Source organism: Sminthopsis crassicaudata, chromosome 3 (genome assembly GCF_048593235.1).
Source record: "Sminthopsis crassicaudata isolate SCR6 chromosome 3, ASM4859323v1, whole genome shotgun sequence".
Lineage (NCBI taxonomy): Eukaryota > Metazoa > Chordata > Mammalia > Dasyuromorphia > Dasyuridae > Sminthopsis > Sminthopsis crassicaudata.
Genome location: NC_133619.1, coordinates 483,055,265 through 483,070,232, shown reverse-complemented (window position 1 = coordinate 483,070,232; position 14,968 = coordinate 483,055,265). Strand labels below are relative to the sequence as shown.

At 30.7% G+C, this 14,968-nt stretch overlaps 1 protein-coding gene across 4 annotated transcripts in view; it reads right to left on the bottom strand.

The window, feature by feature from the left end:
- Positions 1 to 14,968, bottom strand: part of SACS (sacsin molecular chaperone) — an 80,330-nt gene that overhangs the window by 14,139 nt on the left and 51,223 nt on the right. For all 4 annotated transcript variants that reach the window (XM_074303660.1, XM_074303661.1, XM_074303662.1 and 1 more), the window contains 3 exons: positions 11,637 to 11,783; positions 8,950 to 10,432; positions 8,293 to 8,384 (listed from right to left, as the gene is read on the bottom strand). In XM_074303660.1, the coding sequence (XP_074159761.1) occupies positions 8,293 to 8,384; positions 8,950 to 10,432; positions 11,637 to 11,783 (1,722 nt within the window). The remainder of the gene's footprint in view (positions 1 to 8,292; positions 8,385 to 8,949; positions 10,433 to 11,636; positions 11,784 to 14,968) is intronic.

Here is a 14,968-nt window from a genome sequence, read left to right as displayed (position 1 = left end):
TATAAGATAATATTATCAACCGTATTCCAAATATTTTCACATTCAACATCATAGCATTTAATTTCAAACAGCAATACTGAATAAAATTATAAAATCTTACAAAAAATCTGAGTGGTATATAGTACTGGGCAGTCACTTTAAAATATTATTTCTTAGTGATAGTAAGTTATATTTTTCCAATAGCTAAACACAATATAAGGAAAAGCTGAAATAAAAAGATGATGTTTGAAGTAGAGATTTAAACCATAATAAACTAAAAATTTTCTACTATTTAAATATCTTTTCTTCAACATAGTTGATAATTATTTTGAAATATTAAAAGTGACATTCAGAAATAAATGTAAATTAGATCCAAAAATAAGTCTTTTTAATATGATTACTTCTAAATCAGAACTATCAATACAATTTACTTTTTAAAAAATTTATTTGAGTAAAGGAAGATTATTCATTAATGTATTTTCTCTAAAACAGTATCATTTTATTCTGTTACTTGTAATTGAAATAATTTTCTTTAACACAGTCACTGAAAGAAATTCTGAAGTGAGGTCACAGAATCTGAAGACTATATAAAGAAGCATATTTTATATACATGAAAATGACCAAAAAACAAGAATAACAACAAAGTCCTGATTGTTATATATAGGTTACTAATATCTGATATTTGCAATAGGTAAGTATAATGTTCATCCAGCAAACAATCTTGTATAATATCTTATACAGATTATAGCAATCCATAAAATATATACTTTATTTATGGTCAAATTGTCAGGAACTAATATGAAAAAATGTCATTTTATAACAGAAGCACAAACAACATGCAGCTAGCTAACACACCAATCATGCTCAAGTAAAACCACACTAGGGAAGCAAAAACTTAAGCATCTTAGGCAAATTTGAAGTCCTGATTTCTCTTTTGTTTTATTGCTTTGAATTCTCACCAAGTTTAAATTAGTTGATTTTAATTATAGCAAAATTGTTAAATCAGAGAAAAACATTTTCATACCCTAGGGTTAGTAAGTACAAAAAACAATGAATTAATTTTTCCTCAAAAATAATTCCAGTTATGCAATGTTATCAATAGAATTTTATAGAATTTTTTTTATAAATCATTAGTTTTCTGTGGTCTTAAACATTACATATCATCAATAATTTCCCGTAAAAATTCACTAGAAAATATGTTTATAGGAAATTGAGAGAGAATTTTTTCTCATGTATCAAAAAGGCCAAAAATATCTGGTGTGCCTAAATTATGGAGTCTTAAACTGTGGTTCAAAGAAGCTATGGGTAGGTTTCAGGGAATCCATGAATTACGAGAGCAAAAAAGAAAATCTTTATTTTCACTAACCTTAAATTGAAACTTAGCATGTCCTTCAATTATTTCAAAATATTATTTTCAGCATAAGTCTACAGGTTTCACTAGATGGTCAAATAGATTATGAAATAAAAGAATTTTTTAGTCTAAAAAGATTCTTGCACATAATAATATAAAAATTCAACTCAGATAAATTCTGGCATTCAGTACAAATCAATATAATCTCTTACATTATAATAATAACTTTAAACTACTACAAGATTCTGAGTATAATCCAGAGACTAAATTATGGTTAACATTCATTTGTAAGAGGTTGTGTGATCTGCTGGATAGAGATCTGGTCCTGAAGCCACGGTTTAACTCCCATCTTCAACACATATTAGCTGTGTAATTCTAGGCAAGTTACTAAACTTGCCAATACTCTAAGCAATTCTTTAAGAGTGTAAGTTATAGAAAAGTTGTTGATTTACACTGACACATAATTTTCCTTACCCTACAAGACAATGAAATCACTCCTATATCTAACATTTATTTTTACCAAGGTAAAAAAAGCATATTTTTATAAAATATATATTTTTAAATTAAAACAAAAAAGCTCAGTTACAAATTCAAAATACCTCAAATTCTGAGTATTCCAAGAAATTTAGATTTTCTTGTCTAATTAGCAGCTCTATTACAAGTATTTAAGATTATAAGAATCATATTTCAATAATTCACCCTGATTTTCTGCTTGTGTAAAAAAAAAAAAAAAAAAAACCTAACATTCACTTAAGTGAATACCTAACTCTGTATTTTCAAAACATATTCCAGCAGAAGCAAGATCTCAAAAATTCTAAAAGAAAAAGCTAGAAAAGCCCAAGGGACTTAGCAATTGGCTCTACATATATCACCTAAGAACCAGTTTAGATTGGCTCAGTACCCAAAATCAGAGAAAAACATTTTCATACCCTAGAGTTAGTAATGGGGTATGAGTTATTTGGCCACAACAGGTCTGGAATCACATAGTCATTCACCTTCTCACTGCAGACTTCCAATTAGGGGAAAATCACTATCTTCACAGACTCATAAGATCATAGACCTAGAGTTGAAAAGAGGCTACCTATTCCAACCCTTTCATTTCACAAATAATGAAACCAAGGGCAGGGAAAGTCTAAGGTAATAAGTATCAGAGATAGAGCATGAACTGATATTTTCAGTCTCTAAAACTAGATCTCTCTCCATGCTATGTTCAGAGATTGTCCAGTTCATTTTTTTTAAATAGCTCTCATTATTAAGGAATTTTTCCTGGCATCTTAAAGATACTCCACTAAAATGAAAAGCTGTAATCTATACCACTACAGGAAGGTCCTGAATTGAGGAAATCACAAATCTTTAAATCACTGAAGTGGTGGTTAGCAATGGCAGCTTTAATTTAATGTTTTATAGTAGTTCACTATAATGCTTTATAAGGAACAAAGTATTTCACTGTTTCTCATACAAATATAGCAAAAGCTTAATAAGACATCTCATTAATTTTAGGTTGAGTCCTATATTCCTAAAAAACGAACTAACATTCAGTGATCTCAATGGCTTCAAGGAAAACTCAGAAGCAACAAATGCAAATATAATTTAATCTAGGACAATAAGTTACAAATTAGAGTATAAATGTGTGGTTCTCAATACACTATAAATGCACTATTGTTATTGGTCTATAATTCTGTTTAATGACATGCATAAGTACTTGAATTCACAGCTCCTTGACAAACTATTATTATAACTGAATTATCACTGATGTTTTTCATTGTTCAAAGTCTTTGGCTATAATTTATATAATTGCAGTATTTATTCTATTTCACTTTTAGTAAAAGCTTGAAAGCAAATTTAATAATATTAGCATTTAAATTATATTAGTCAATAACTAACATGCTAATTCTAAGCTATTTCTGATATTGTTATTCCCTATTTAATGGAATGAGATACAATCCAATAAAGTCAATTTCTACAAAGCAGTAAAATCCTAGTTTTTCATTGACTTTCTTATTTTTAAAAAATGGCAATGTGTTCACAAAGAAAAAAAATCACAAATTATGGATGAATCAAAAATCTAACTCTTTTCCTCTGCAGCAGCATACCAAAAACTTAGCATTTTGCTCCTATGCCATTTTTTTCTATATCACCCTACTTCGTAGCATAAAAAGTTTGTTTGTGCCATACCCTATTATCACACACATTATTCCAAAGACTTTTTTTTCCTCTTTGTTCTGGGTATTTAGAATCAGACTATAGTTGCATCAGATAATCCTAATACTAACATATAATTTATTTCAGGCTAAGTGTATCTTAAATTTTAAAGTCAGTGAATTAGTTCCTTTATACATACTCAAATCAGTAATTTGAATTTTTATGCAGTTATGTGGAACAAAAATACTTAAATTACTATATGCATGTGTCTGTTTTAAAAGCAATACAAATTTTAAAAGTTATCATATAAAATCTAGCAATAAATTTAATTTCTGACAGTTTAAAGAATGAGGAAATATCCAAAAGCAAACAAACACCAGGCTTCAAATTGCACAATGTTCAATCAATAAGCATACCTGAATATCCCCAGAGAGGTTGTTGAGCTAGAATATAATCAAATTCATTCTTAGAAAGGATGATTTTCACACAAACATGATTAAAACAAAAATATTTGGATGTTAAAAGATATATGTTATATCTACTGTGTGAAAAGCTTAGATATGATCTTAGAAGTATATCAATAAGTCACAGAATCTTCAACCCAGAAGTCCTTCAGAAAGCAACTAATCTGATGATCTAATTTTACTTATGAGGAAAATAAAAAAGCACAGATCCCTCCCTGTGATAAGCCAGTTCAACTCTACACTGTCTTCTTTCAATTTTTTGAATCTTTGTATTATTGAAGATCTTACCCTTTCAAACTCCAACTATGAATTACTCCCATCATACACTATCTTTGCATACACTGTCTACTTATAATGCTGCTTAACAAAGCTGAATAAAATAATAAAACCACAAATTTATGTTACATAATCTCAACTAGGGTTCTACAACAAAGTAATCATTTCACATTCCACTTATTGATTCACAATCTCAGTCTCCAAATCTCAAAGCTCATCTACCCCCGTCCCCTCAGTTGAGAACTCTGTCATGTATCTCACTGGGGGAAAAATGAGCCTATTCATCAAAATCTCCCTCTTCTCCCCTGTTCTTCATCATCTCATATTCCTCAGAAGTCTTCTCCCACTTTTACTACTATTTAACATGAAATAGCTCTTCTCTATGCTTAAGTTAACCTTTCTAGATGTACAAGAGGAGAGAACCCTTTCCATCCTGTTTTGTCCACCAGATTTCCCCCTCCATCCTCCCTACTGACTCACTAATTTATCTTCAATCATTATCTGTATAATAGTTGCTTCCCTACTACTTACAAGCATACCCTTGATTCTCTCATCCTCAAAAAAATTGTCTACAATGTATCCATCCCCACTACCTATCACCTTATATTTCTCCTCCCATTTATGATTGACCTCTTTAAGAAGATCATCTGTCTACAACAGCTTTCTTCCTCTCCCCCATCTTTTCTTCTCATGCTATTCTTAACTATTTCCAGTCTGGTTCTAAACTCATTCAACTGAAACTGTTCTTTTTAATGTTACTAAGGAATTGTTAATTGGCAAATCTAATGGCCTTTTTGTCAATCCTCTTCCTTCTTGATTTCTCTGTAGTCTGTCACTGTCATTCACCCATTTTCTTGATATTCTCTTCTTTCTAGGTTTTCATGACATTACTCTCTCCTGGGTTCACTTCTTATCTGTATTAGCATTCTACCTCTTTTGCAGTATCCTCTTCTAGATAATGGCAAAACACAGGTATTCCCCAATGCTCAATTGTGGGCTTTCTTATTTATAAGTACTATTTCACTTGGTGCTATCATCAGCTTCCAGAATTTCAATTATCATTTTTTGTTATCTTATGACTCTGACCTATTTGTACAGCCTTCACCTATCTCTCAAGATTCCAGTCTCACATCTCCAAATTATCTATTGGACATCCCAGAGAGACATCTAAACTCAACGATCTAAAAATGGATTTAGTATCTTTCTACCAAAACAAACCTTTTTTCTTAGCTTCTCCACTACTATAAATAATCACCCATACTCACAATATCAGTGAGCCTTGATTCTTCACTCTCTCACCATACATTATCCAATCTGTTATCAATCAAATTGATTCTATTTCATAACATCAAGAATATTGGCATGTTCTTCTAAAACTTTGCAACTACACTAATGTGAACATCTTCTATTATGCCTTTATTACAATAACTTTTTGAGTTGATCTCTTTGTCTTATGTCAATTCAACCTCTACAAAGCTGTCAAATTGGTTTTCCTAAAGGACAAGGCTGCCACACTACACTCTAATTCAATAAACCCCAGTGACTCCTTATTACCTCAAAGATCATACATAATTCCTCCATTCATCTTTTAAAGCTATTCATAATTTCACTCTTTCCTACGTTTTCAGTCTTCTTACATCTTATTTCCCTCCAAGTATATATTCTTCAATCCAATAACACTGGCAACTTTGCTGTTCATAAACACAACAATCCATCTCTTGACTTCATACATTTTCACTTGGTGTTACTCATGCATGGAAATTTCTCCTCATTTCTACTTCTAACTTTTCTGGCTTCCTTAAGTCTCAATTGAAGTCTCACCTTGTGCAAAAACAATTTCCCAGTTTTGATCTTAGTGCCTTCCCTTTGAAACTATTCCCAATTTAACCTTTACAGCTCTTCTTTATACATAGTTATTTGCATATTGTCTTGTCCATTAAATTATGAACTCTCCCATAAGAGAAGGGACTGCATTTTTAATACTTTCTAATAGTGTTTAGCATAGTGCCTTGTACATAGTAGTTGAACATAATAAACATTAACATAATAAATGTTAGCTGACTAGTTGACATGACTTACCATCTAGATTCATAAAAAGGAGGGAAGGGGAAGAGAAAAGCATTTATTAAGTACCTACTACGTGTCAGGCATTGTGCTAAATATGAATATTGTAAATATGCATAAATATCATCACATTTGATTTGCACAACAATCCTTTTTTTAAAAAATCATTACTTTATGCAGTTGAGGAAACTGCAGAAAATAAAAGTTACACAACTTAAACAGGATCACACATTCATTGAAGCCAGATATAAACTAAAGTTGTCCTGACTCCAGGAACAGCACTCTATACACTGGGCTTCCCAAGCTTCATTCCTTCTATCATGAAACCTAAAGGCTACACCTTTGTGAAAAATCATCACATTCTCTACAATCAAAGGATAAGGATGTATAACCTCTAAATTTAAATTAACTTAAGGACCTTACTTAAGATAAATACATCACACATAATAAAGAATAGCAACCATTTTTCATAGAGGCTGATCAAGAAGAAACAGAGAGGTCACCCAATAAAACTGTACTATTTTTTATGATTTTTAAAAGCAGTATATCCTGGTCCTAAAAACTAGAGATAACTAAGGGATATATCACTCATACATAGGTCAAGCATATACTGTCCTATAACTCTAGAAAACAATCTTTTCCTGACACTCCTGAAAACTGCTTTTCTGTGTCTATATTTCCATGGAACTAATAATTTCAAGTAAAATGTTACAACTACAGCATTAAATGGCAGTCCTATGGAATTAAGTGTAACAGATATAAAAGCAAACTAAGAATCAAAAGAATACAGTTCTTATCCTGACTCCATAATTTATACACTTATGACATCTCCCTCATCTGAAAAACGAGAATAATCCATTCTGCCTACTTTATAAGGCATCAAATAAGATAATTTATATGAAGCACTTTGGGAGAATTCTCATCATTATTATTACTGTTATTACTGTTATTACTATTAAACATTGAAATACCAGATATTACCACAGTACTCATGATGGAAAAACTCTATAATCATGAGATACTAAAAATAAATTTTCTTGGGTTTTTCTGTCAGAATGACTAAATGATATCAATTGCTGAACTTAGTACTAACTTTTATCTATCAATAACCATGCTACTTTATAACATAAAGAAAAAATATGCATAAAAGACGTTTCAACTTGGAATCATAGAATTCAAAGTTAGAAGAAACCTTAAGAAATCCTAGGATCTATATATTTACAATTCAAAGTGTCTTAAAATCATATAACCCTATACTCTTATTTTAGAAATGAGAACTCTAATATCTTTGATATAAAGTAGCTTGACTAAAGATTGCACAGGTTATAAATCACAGAACCAATATATAAATGCAAGTTCTGACACAAAATATATTATGTTTCTACATTTCACAAAATATGTGGTAAAATCTAGATTATCTAGACTATTTAGGGGAAAAGTATGTATTGTGAAAGTCAGAATTATGGAATATTTCACAAGAAAGAAAAACAATAAGTTGGTCTATAACTATTCATAAATAATATATTTAAAACTATTTGTTCTTATAAGCAAATCAATATTTCCTTTTGAAATGTTTTTAATATTGTAAATTTACTTGGCAATTTTTTCTACATATATTATAAATGAAAACTCTAGTCTACCTCCTGTCCCAATTATTACAATTTCTTAAGAATAGAATATTAAATTGAGCTATTCTATGTGTAATTAAATAACAAGCATTTATTAAACAACTACTATGTGTCAGGAACTGCACAATATAAACTTTTATACTGTTAATAATGAAAAACCTAACAAAATTTTGATAACCTGAAGAGAATTTTCTACTTCAGAATCAGCAGTCATTTGTGGAGGGAAAAACCCTCCATAACTGAGAACTCTTTGTGTACTTACTTATTTTTATGGAATATCTAGTTACTTCTGCAAACTTCTCTTGAAATATAATTATCATGGAAACTAGAAAAATTACTTATATACTATCCAACCAAGCTTATTTTAAACAGCAGAACACTAGCATACCTCGAGTTTGAGCAGCTTCCTTTAAAGAAGCAAGAATTTGGGGTTTTAAGTCATCTAAAATAATTCTTCCTTCAAGACCTGGGAAAAGGGACCTAAAAGAAGCCAAAGGGGAAAAAAAGGTAAATTATTATAGCTTTCAAAAATCCACAGGATATATAAATCCAATTTCAAAATTTTATGCAAGTTTTTTTTTAAAGTTTATTATAGCTACCAAATATTTTATAAAAATTAATATGTAATAATTAAGACATATCAGGTTTTTTTAGGTTTCATATTTGCTTTAAAATGTATAAATAGTATAGACCATGGCCAATTTAAGAAGATAAATACCTTAAAAGTAAGATGATTAATTTTCCTATTCAAATTATCAAAAATTTCATTTTTTAAATTATCAATTGAATTCAAGTGATTAAAACTAAGTTATGAAGAAATTCCATACATAAAATTAATATACATATAATTTGTACATTATACATTGAAAGCTAGTCTCAAAAAATAACTGATCTAATTTTTAAATTTTAAATTTTAACTATAATTTTAAAACATAAACACATGGATTTCTTTATTTTTACAATTTCTCTACAAATTATCTCTAAAACAAATAGACGAAATCAATACAAAAAAAATGAAACCAAATTAAAGTAGTAGAAATTATACCTTGGATAATCTTCTGAGGTAATATAAATTACATCTTGATCTGATACAGATGAAGAAAAGGGAATAAAATTTCCATTTTGTAAAGGAAGAAGATCTAACCCAAGCAATTCATGATAAGCTACATCTGAGAGCACAAATTCTAAAAGGTACAGCTTTTCAGCAGCAGTGCCTGAGTGTCCATGTTTCTTCAATACTTGTCGTACTAAAGCAGGAGTCACTTTCTTCACAGGTTTAGCACTCGAAGCTGTAAGCTGAACTGCATTAAAAATATTTGTTGGTACTTTGACAATCTGTTTCCCTGAGCTCTGGAGGTAGTTGAGCACAGCTTTTGTGTATTCCAAGCTTTCATCTAGTTCTGAGAAATATGCCTGCTCCAACTTTATCCAGTGATTACTGATTGAATAAATAACTGCATTCTGAAATAGCTCTTTAAAGAGAGGTTCTATAATTGGTTGCCAGTGTACTTTAACTTTGCTCACTTCAGGCCAAAGTTTATAAATAATCTCAACAGACAAGGGAAAGTCTGAGTTTTTTTCAGTCTCCAGCCGTTTTACAGAATCTAAGACCAGAGTAGCATATGCTTTTGGAACAACATTCACAATAAGAAGTTCATTCCACAATGCTGCTGGATCTCGCCACTGATCCAACTCTCTCCACTTTATACTTCTACGGTTGTCAGTGAGACCAAAGAAGCCACTAACATGAACTGGGAGACCTGTTTTACTTTCCTCACCAGGTGGTAAAGGAAGAAAACAAAATGCTTTTCCTGAGAAATCAGATATAGCTCCTGTTTCTTCTTCACTGCTTGATAAAGACATAGCTATGCCAATGGTTGGGACAAATTTCAAGTCATCAGCCAAACAATCAAGCTCATTGCAAATTCCTCGACCACCCACACTGTTACACACCAGCCAAGATGTTTTTTGTGCATCCTTAGTACTCTCATCTTCCAAAACTATATTTATGTGATATGTTACACATGTAATGCTGTTGCTTGGAACCTTTTTACAATAATTACTTATAGCCGTCCCTAATATTTTGATGGAATTGGGTCGCTCATGTTTCAAAGCTTTATTCTCACTAGCTGTTACCCTAAATATCAGTTTCTCTGTTCCATCAGCTTCTCGAACATGTAAGGAGACATCCTGCACACTTTTCAGAAAGAGCAGCACAGTATCTGCATCTGCTCTGAAGGAGTCGAACAACTCAAGAATCTTTTGCTTGTTGTACAGATTATTACTCAGTTGTGAAGGTTGAAGACGAAGAGGGAAACGAAAAAAAGTTCCAGGAAAGTTGCCATTTAAGAAAGTTTCCTTGGTGCTTCCAAAAACACCAATGAATGGTGCAAACTGGTCTGAAAATTCACTAATTTCTTTACTGTCATCTTTTAGATTCCAACACTGTCCTGATTCATGAGGGCCAAAAAGGGTTTGATGAGGATCTAACATTCCAATCTGGTCACCGCTAAAAATACAAGGGACATCTATAAAGAAAAATGTGAAAATATGTGAATAATTCTGAAATTTATGTCCATAAAGTGATTGAAATCAATCTCTAACATAAATTATAAGAAAGTAACAATTACAAAACAATTCTCAGATTTAGCATTCTCCCTCTATCTTTTCTCTCCCTTTCTTTTCTTCTTCCTTCCCTTACTAATTTCCAAAGTATTTTAATAATTTCGAGGCACAATGAATAGACTGTTTTTAAATAAAGCCTGTCCCTGAAAATCTGAGATACTGATGGTTGCTATTTCATAAAATTTTATAAACTGAAATGCAATTCATTTGCCAATCAAACTTTTCATACATGTTCAGAGCTTTCCTCAAGCACACAGGTCAACCACAAGGAGGTATAATAATCAAGATGAATGCTACCAATTTTGTCTATAAAAACTAAGAAATATAGTCAAAATTACTACAGTAGGAAATAAATAGCCAATAGCTTCTTGCTGCTTACTAGAACAAGTCTAAATTTCTTAGTACAGCTTTCAGAATCTTCTGATGAATTGATCCTGCTCTTATCTCTCTCTAATGTGGAAGATTAAATTGTTTCCATATATACATACATGTCCTATGTTCTTTTCCCTTTTTTTACAAGGTTCTCTTTGCCCTCTTGGGTTCCCTCTTCTCCAATACAAATCTTCAGAAGTCCCTTATTTAAAACTTTCCATAGACTACAACGATCCTTCATGTGATTTAAAATAGACTTTGGTTATTCTTGGTCGTCAGAAAAAAAATTATAATGTTAAAAAAATTGGTAGCTACATTCAATACTAATATTGTTCCAGTGGTGTCAAACTTAGAAAGAAAAGGATTTCTGAAGGATGCATATTAACTTAGAAAACCACAGATTAACATTATTTATGTTGTGTTATATTTATATTTATTTTGTTAAAATATTTACATTTTATTATGGTTTGGTAATTTGGTTCCAGGTGACCAAGTTTGATGCATATGCATTATTCCAAAACTGCATCCTTAAACTCAATTCATAGCTATAGGCTAAAAACTTCACCAACTTCATGAAAGATAGCAAATAAGATATCAAGTGGGTAATAACTTTTTTAATGCAATCCAAAGGCGGTTACTGTGGCCTAAGTTGAATAATTGTTAAGTCAGAATTTAAAGTTTATCATTTAGGCTAAAACAATTTTTAATAAGAGACTTATGAAGTCAAATCTATACCTGTTATATGATATACTGAATTAAAACCAATTCCAAATCTTCCAACTTTTAGTGGATCATCCTTTTTTCTGCTCCTTGCTATTTCCTGAATGCCATGCCAATCTTCAGGAGTAAAAACTGCATTGTTGTATACATAAAGTGCAGAACCTATAAATGGAAGGTACACATTATAAGGAGAATATTCAAAAGAAAATAAAATTCAGATTATTTGGTTCCATTAGAGTAAAATTGAGGTCCTTGTCTGCCTATAGTTACCCTTATGGTGAGACGATATAAAAGAGGTTTAATTTTGATTGCTTTTCTGATAAAATAAAACATTATTATTTCTATCATAGAAAAATAACAGTAACAGAAACTGAGAAAAGAAAGTATTTAGATGTCAAGAAATTAAATAACTAAAAAGTTGATTATAAGCATACTTAGTTTTATGGAATAAATACTTTCTTAAAATTATAATTAAATAATTTTTGTAAATTATTTTGACTGCATTAGAGGAGCTCATTAATTGAAGAGAGCCTAAAATGAATCCTACACAATGAAGAGCCTTTTGGCAATTTGCAAAATCACCCCAATTCAGCTTGATTTTTATATCACATTTAATAAAAAAAAGATGGTATTTTTAAAAACATAATAGAATTTATGCATCAAAATTAAGGCAATTTCATTCAAAACAGTCACCATAGAAAGCCTTATGTTTCCAAAACTTTGATTGCTCAAATTTTTTTTGATATTTCCTATACCTGTAAGACCTATTCATGTATGTGTTCTATTCTAGTGCATTACATAAATTTCTTAAAAACAAGAATTGTTTGGTTTTCATCTATATATCTAAAGTTCTTAGTACAATTCATTACTTAAGCAAAGTTTCTGTCATATTTTTAAATTAGGATTTCTTTGAAACTGCCTCCTTCACTTTTCCAAATTTTTTAAGATATAACATGTGACAATTTTTTTAATCTTAAGGACAAATTACTTCTCTTAAAAATACATTCAAGAGGGAAATGTACCCAATTTAGGAAGGGAAATCAAGTGAATATTAAAGAATTTTCTTATTTAGCTAATGATATGGGCCAGGACTAATCAGGCTCGTCTGGTTGTACACATTAAAAATTAAATTGGAATGAAATGAGATGCTCATAGAACATCTATTGCTTAAGAAAAGTTAAGTTTACATGCCCAAAGCAAGGACAGGATACTTAGCAAGTATATGACATTGATTTAGTTAGGTATCCCTCTATGGTGATCTACCAGTCAGAAACCTGAGAAAAGTGCAATTGACTCCTTGTACAGCTTTATTGTTGTTGTTTTGCATTTAGGCCACCAGAAAACTAAGTCAACAGCCCAAGCCTTAGTCTCATGAGCCAATTAAGTCTCAATGACAGTTTCAACTTATTTTAAGGAAAAACTAAACTAGCCTACATGGCAGCTATTACTCCTATCACAGCTCACAAACAAGATCCAAAGACAAATGGAAAAAAAAGTTCCAGAAATTGTATTACAAAAGCATCATTAAAATAAGTATATAATCTTTAAGGGTGACAACTTTAAAAGAAGACATATAATACTTATTTTAACTAACAATCTCCGGTCATTTTTATTTTTTAAGTTTTATCAACTTACAGTTGCATCTCTGAGTTTAATGCAGTATTTTATTTTTATTTCCTTAAATAACATGGCACACACAAAAAAATTAAACTTTTGCTGAGGCAATTGGGATTAAGTGACTTGCCCAGAATCACACATCTAGGAAGTGTTAAATGTCTGAGACCACATTTGAACTCAAGTCCTCTTGACTTCAAGGGCTGGTGCTCTATCTGCTGCACCCCCTAGCTGCCTCCAAAAAATAAACTTTTGAGAAAGAAATAGCAATTTTCTTCTAAGACCATTTTAACAGCATTTTTAATTATCAAAAGCTGAGAAGTCATAATATCAACAAGTTTCTAGACTCATAAAAATTCAGTCACAAAAATTATAGCTGAAAGGAACTCAGAGGTCATCTGAACCAATTTAACCATTTCAGAAATAAGGAACTAAGCCTCATCAATTGGGATGACTGACCCAAAACACACTATTTGCTAGTGCTCAGCATAAACTAAAGCTCCAGGCCTATTATACCATGTTAGCTTTTGATTTCCATTTCCACAATCCATTTGCAAAAACCCATCTGGAAAAAGATTAAACTTGCTCACAGAATAAGCTTAAAGGACATGCCTGAACAAGTATAAATTTATAATTTTTTATAGAAACTAGAGCTCATGAAGAATTTATAAAATCTTCTAGGCCAACTCATTTAATCTTCACAAATGATGAAACTGAGGTTTTTAAACTTCATCTTATCCACTCCTTTCTAAAGATATTCTCTAATCTTATTCTCTTTTTTTGTAAGAAAATTTTCTCTAATCACTATTGAATGTACAACCAAGTATTAGAAAAATTATGCTTAATTTAATCAATTAATTAAATCATTAATTAAATTTAATTAATTTATTAGATTTAATAATCTAGTAATCTAGATGTTCTTCCTTTGGAGTTATCACAAATAGTAATAACAAGTTCATAAACACAAGTAAAAGAAATTACCCCTTTGATTTAAGAGGACCTACGGCCTACTAAGAAACTTTCATTCAAGTAATCTTAACTAAGCATATACTATGTATACTGTGCTAAATCAATGTGTAATCAAAAATATAGGAAGCAAAGCCTACTGCCCTCAAGTAAATTAAAATTTAATGAGAGGTAATTTTAGATTGGCTAATATGAGAGGAAAAGATTATTGCTGTTGGAGGGGATGTTAGGAAGAGAGGAGAAAAAAACTGGATTTTAAAATCTTACAAAAAATGAATGCTGAAAACTCTATTTGTATTTGAAAAATGAAATACTACGGAGAAAAAATAAGAGAGGTAAGACATGCACACATTATAATAGTTATAAAAATATGATGACTATGGTGTACCACTACTGAGAAAAATTCATCAGCACCAAACAGAAAAACAGAATACATCAAGAGATCTGGAATAAAAACTAAAAGACAAATAATGAGTTAGTAATATAGGTTTTCTTTTCTAAGTTATAAAAATGTTTCTTCAGTCTTATGATTTTCCATTCTTTGTGGATTTTTTTTTCAATTTCTATCCTTTGTGATATCATGTCCTCCATTTCTAGAACATTTCATTGGCATATGATTAAAAACTGGAGAGAATACATGAAATTGGGGCTATCCTGTTTGAGGCAGGAGTTGAATCCAGGTCATTGACTCTGAAGCCAGTCATACTACACTGCTTCTCAAATATAACATTTAACTAATACAGTTATGCTTGAAGGCCAATAAAATA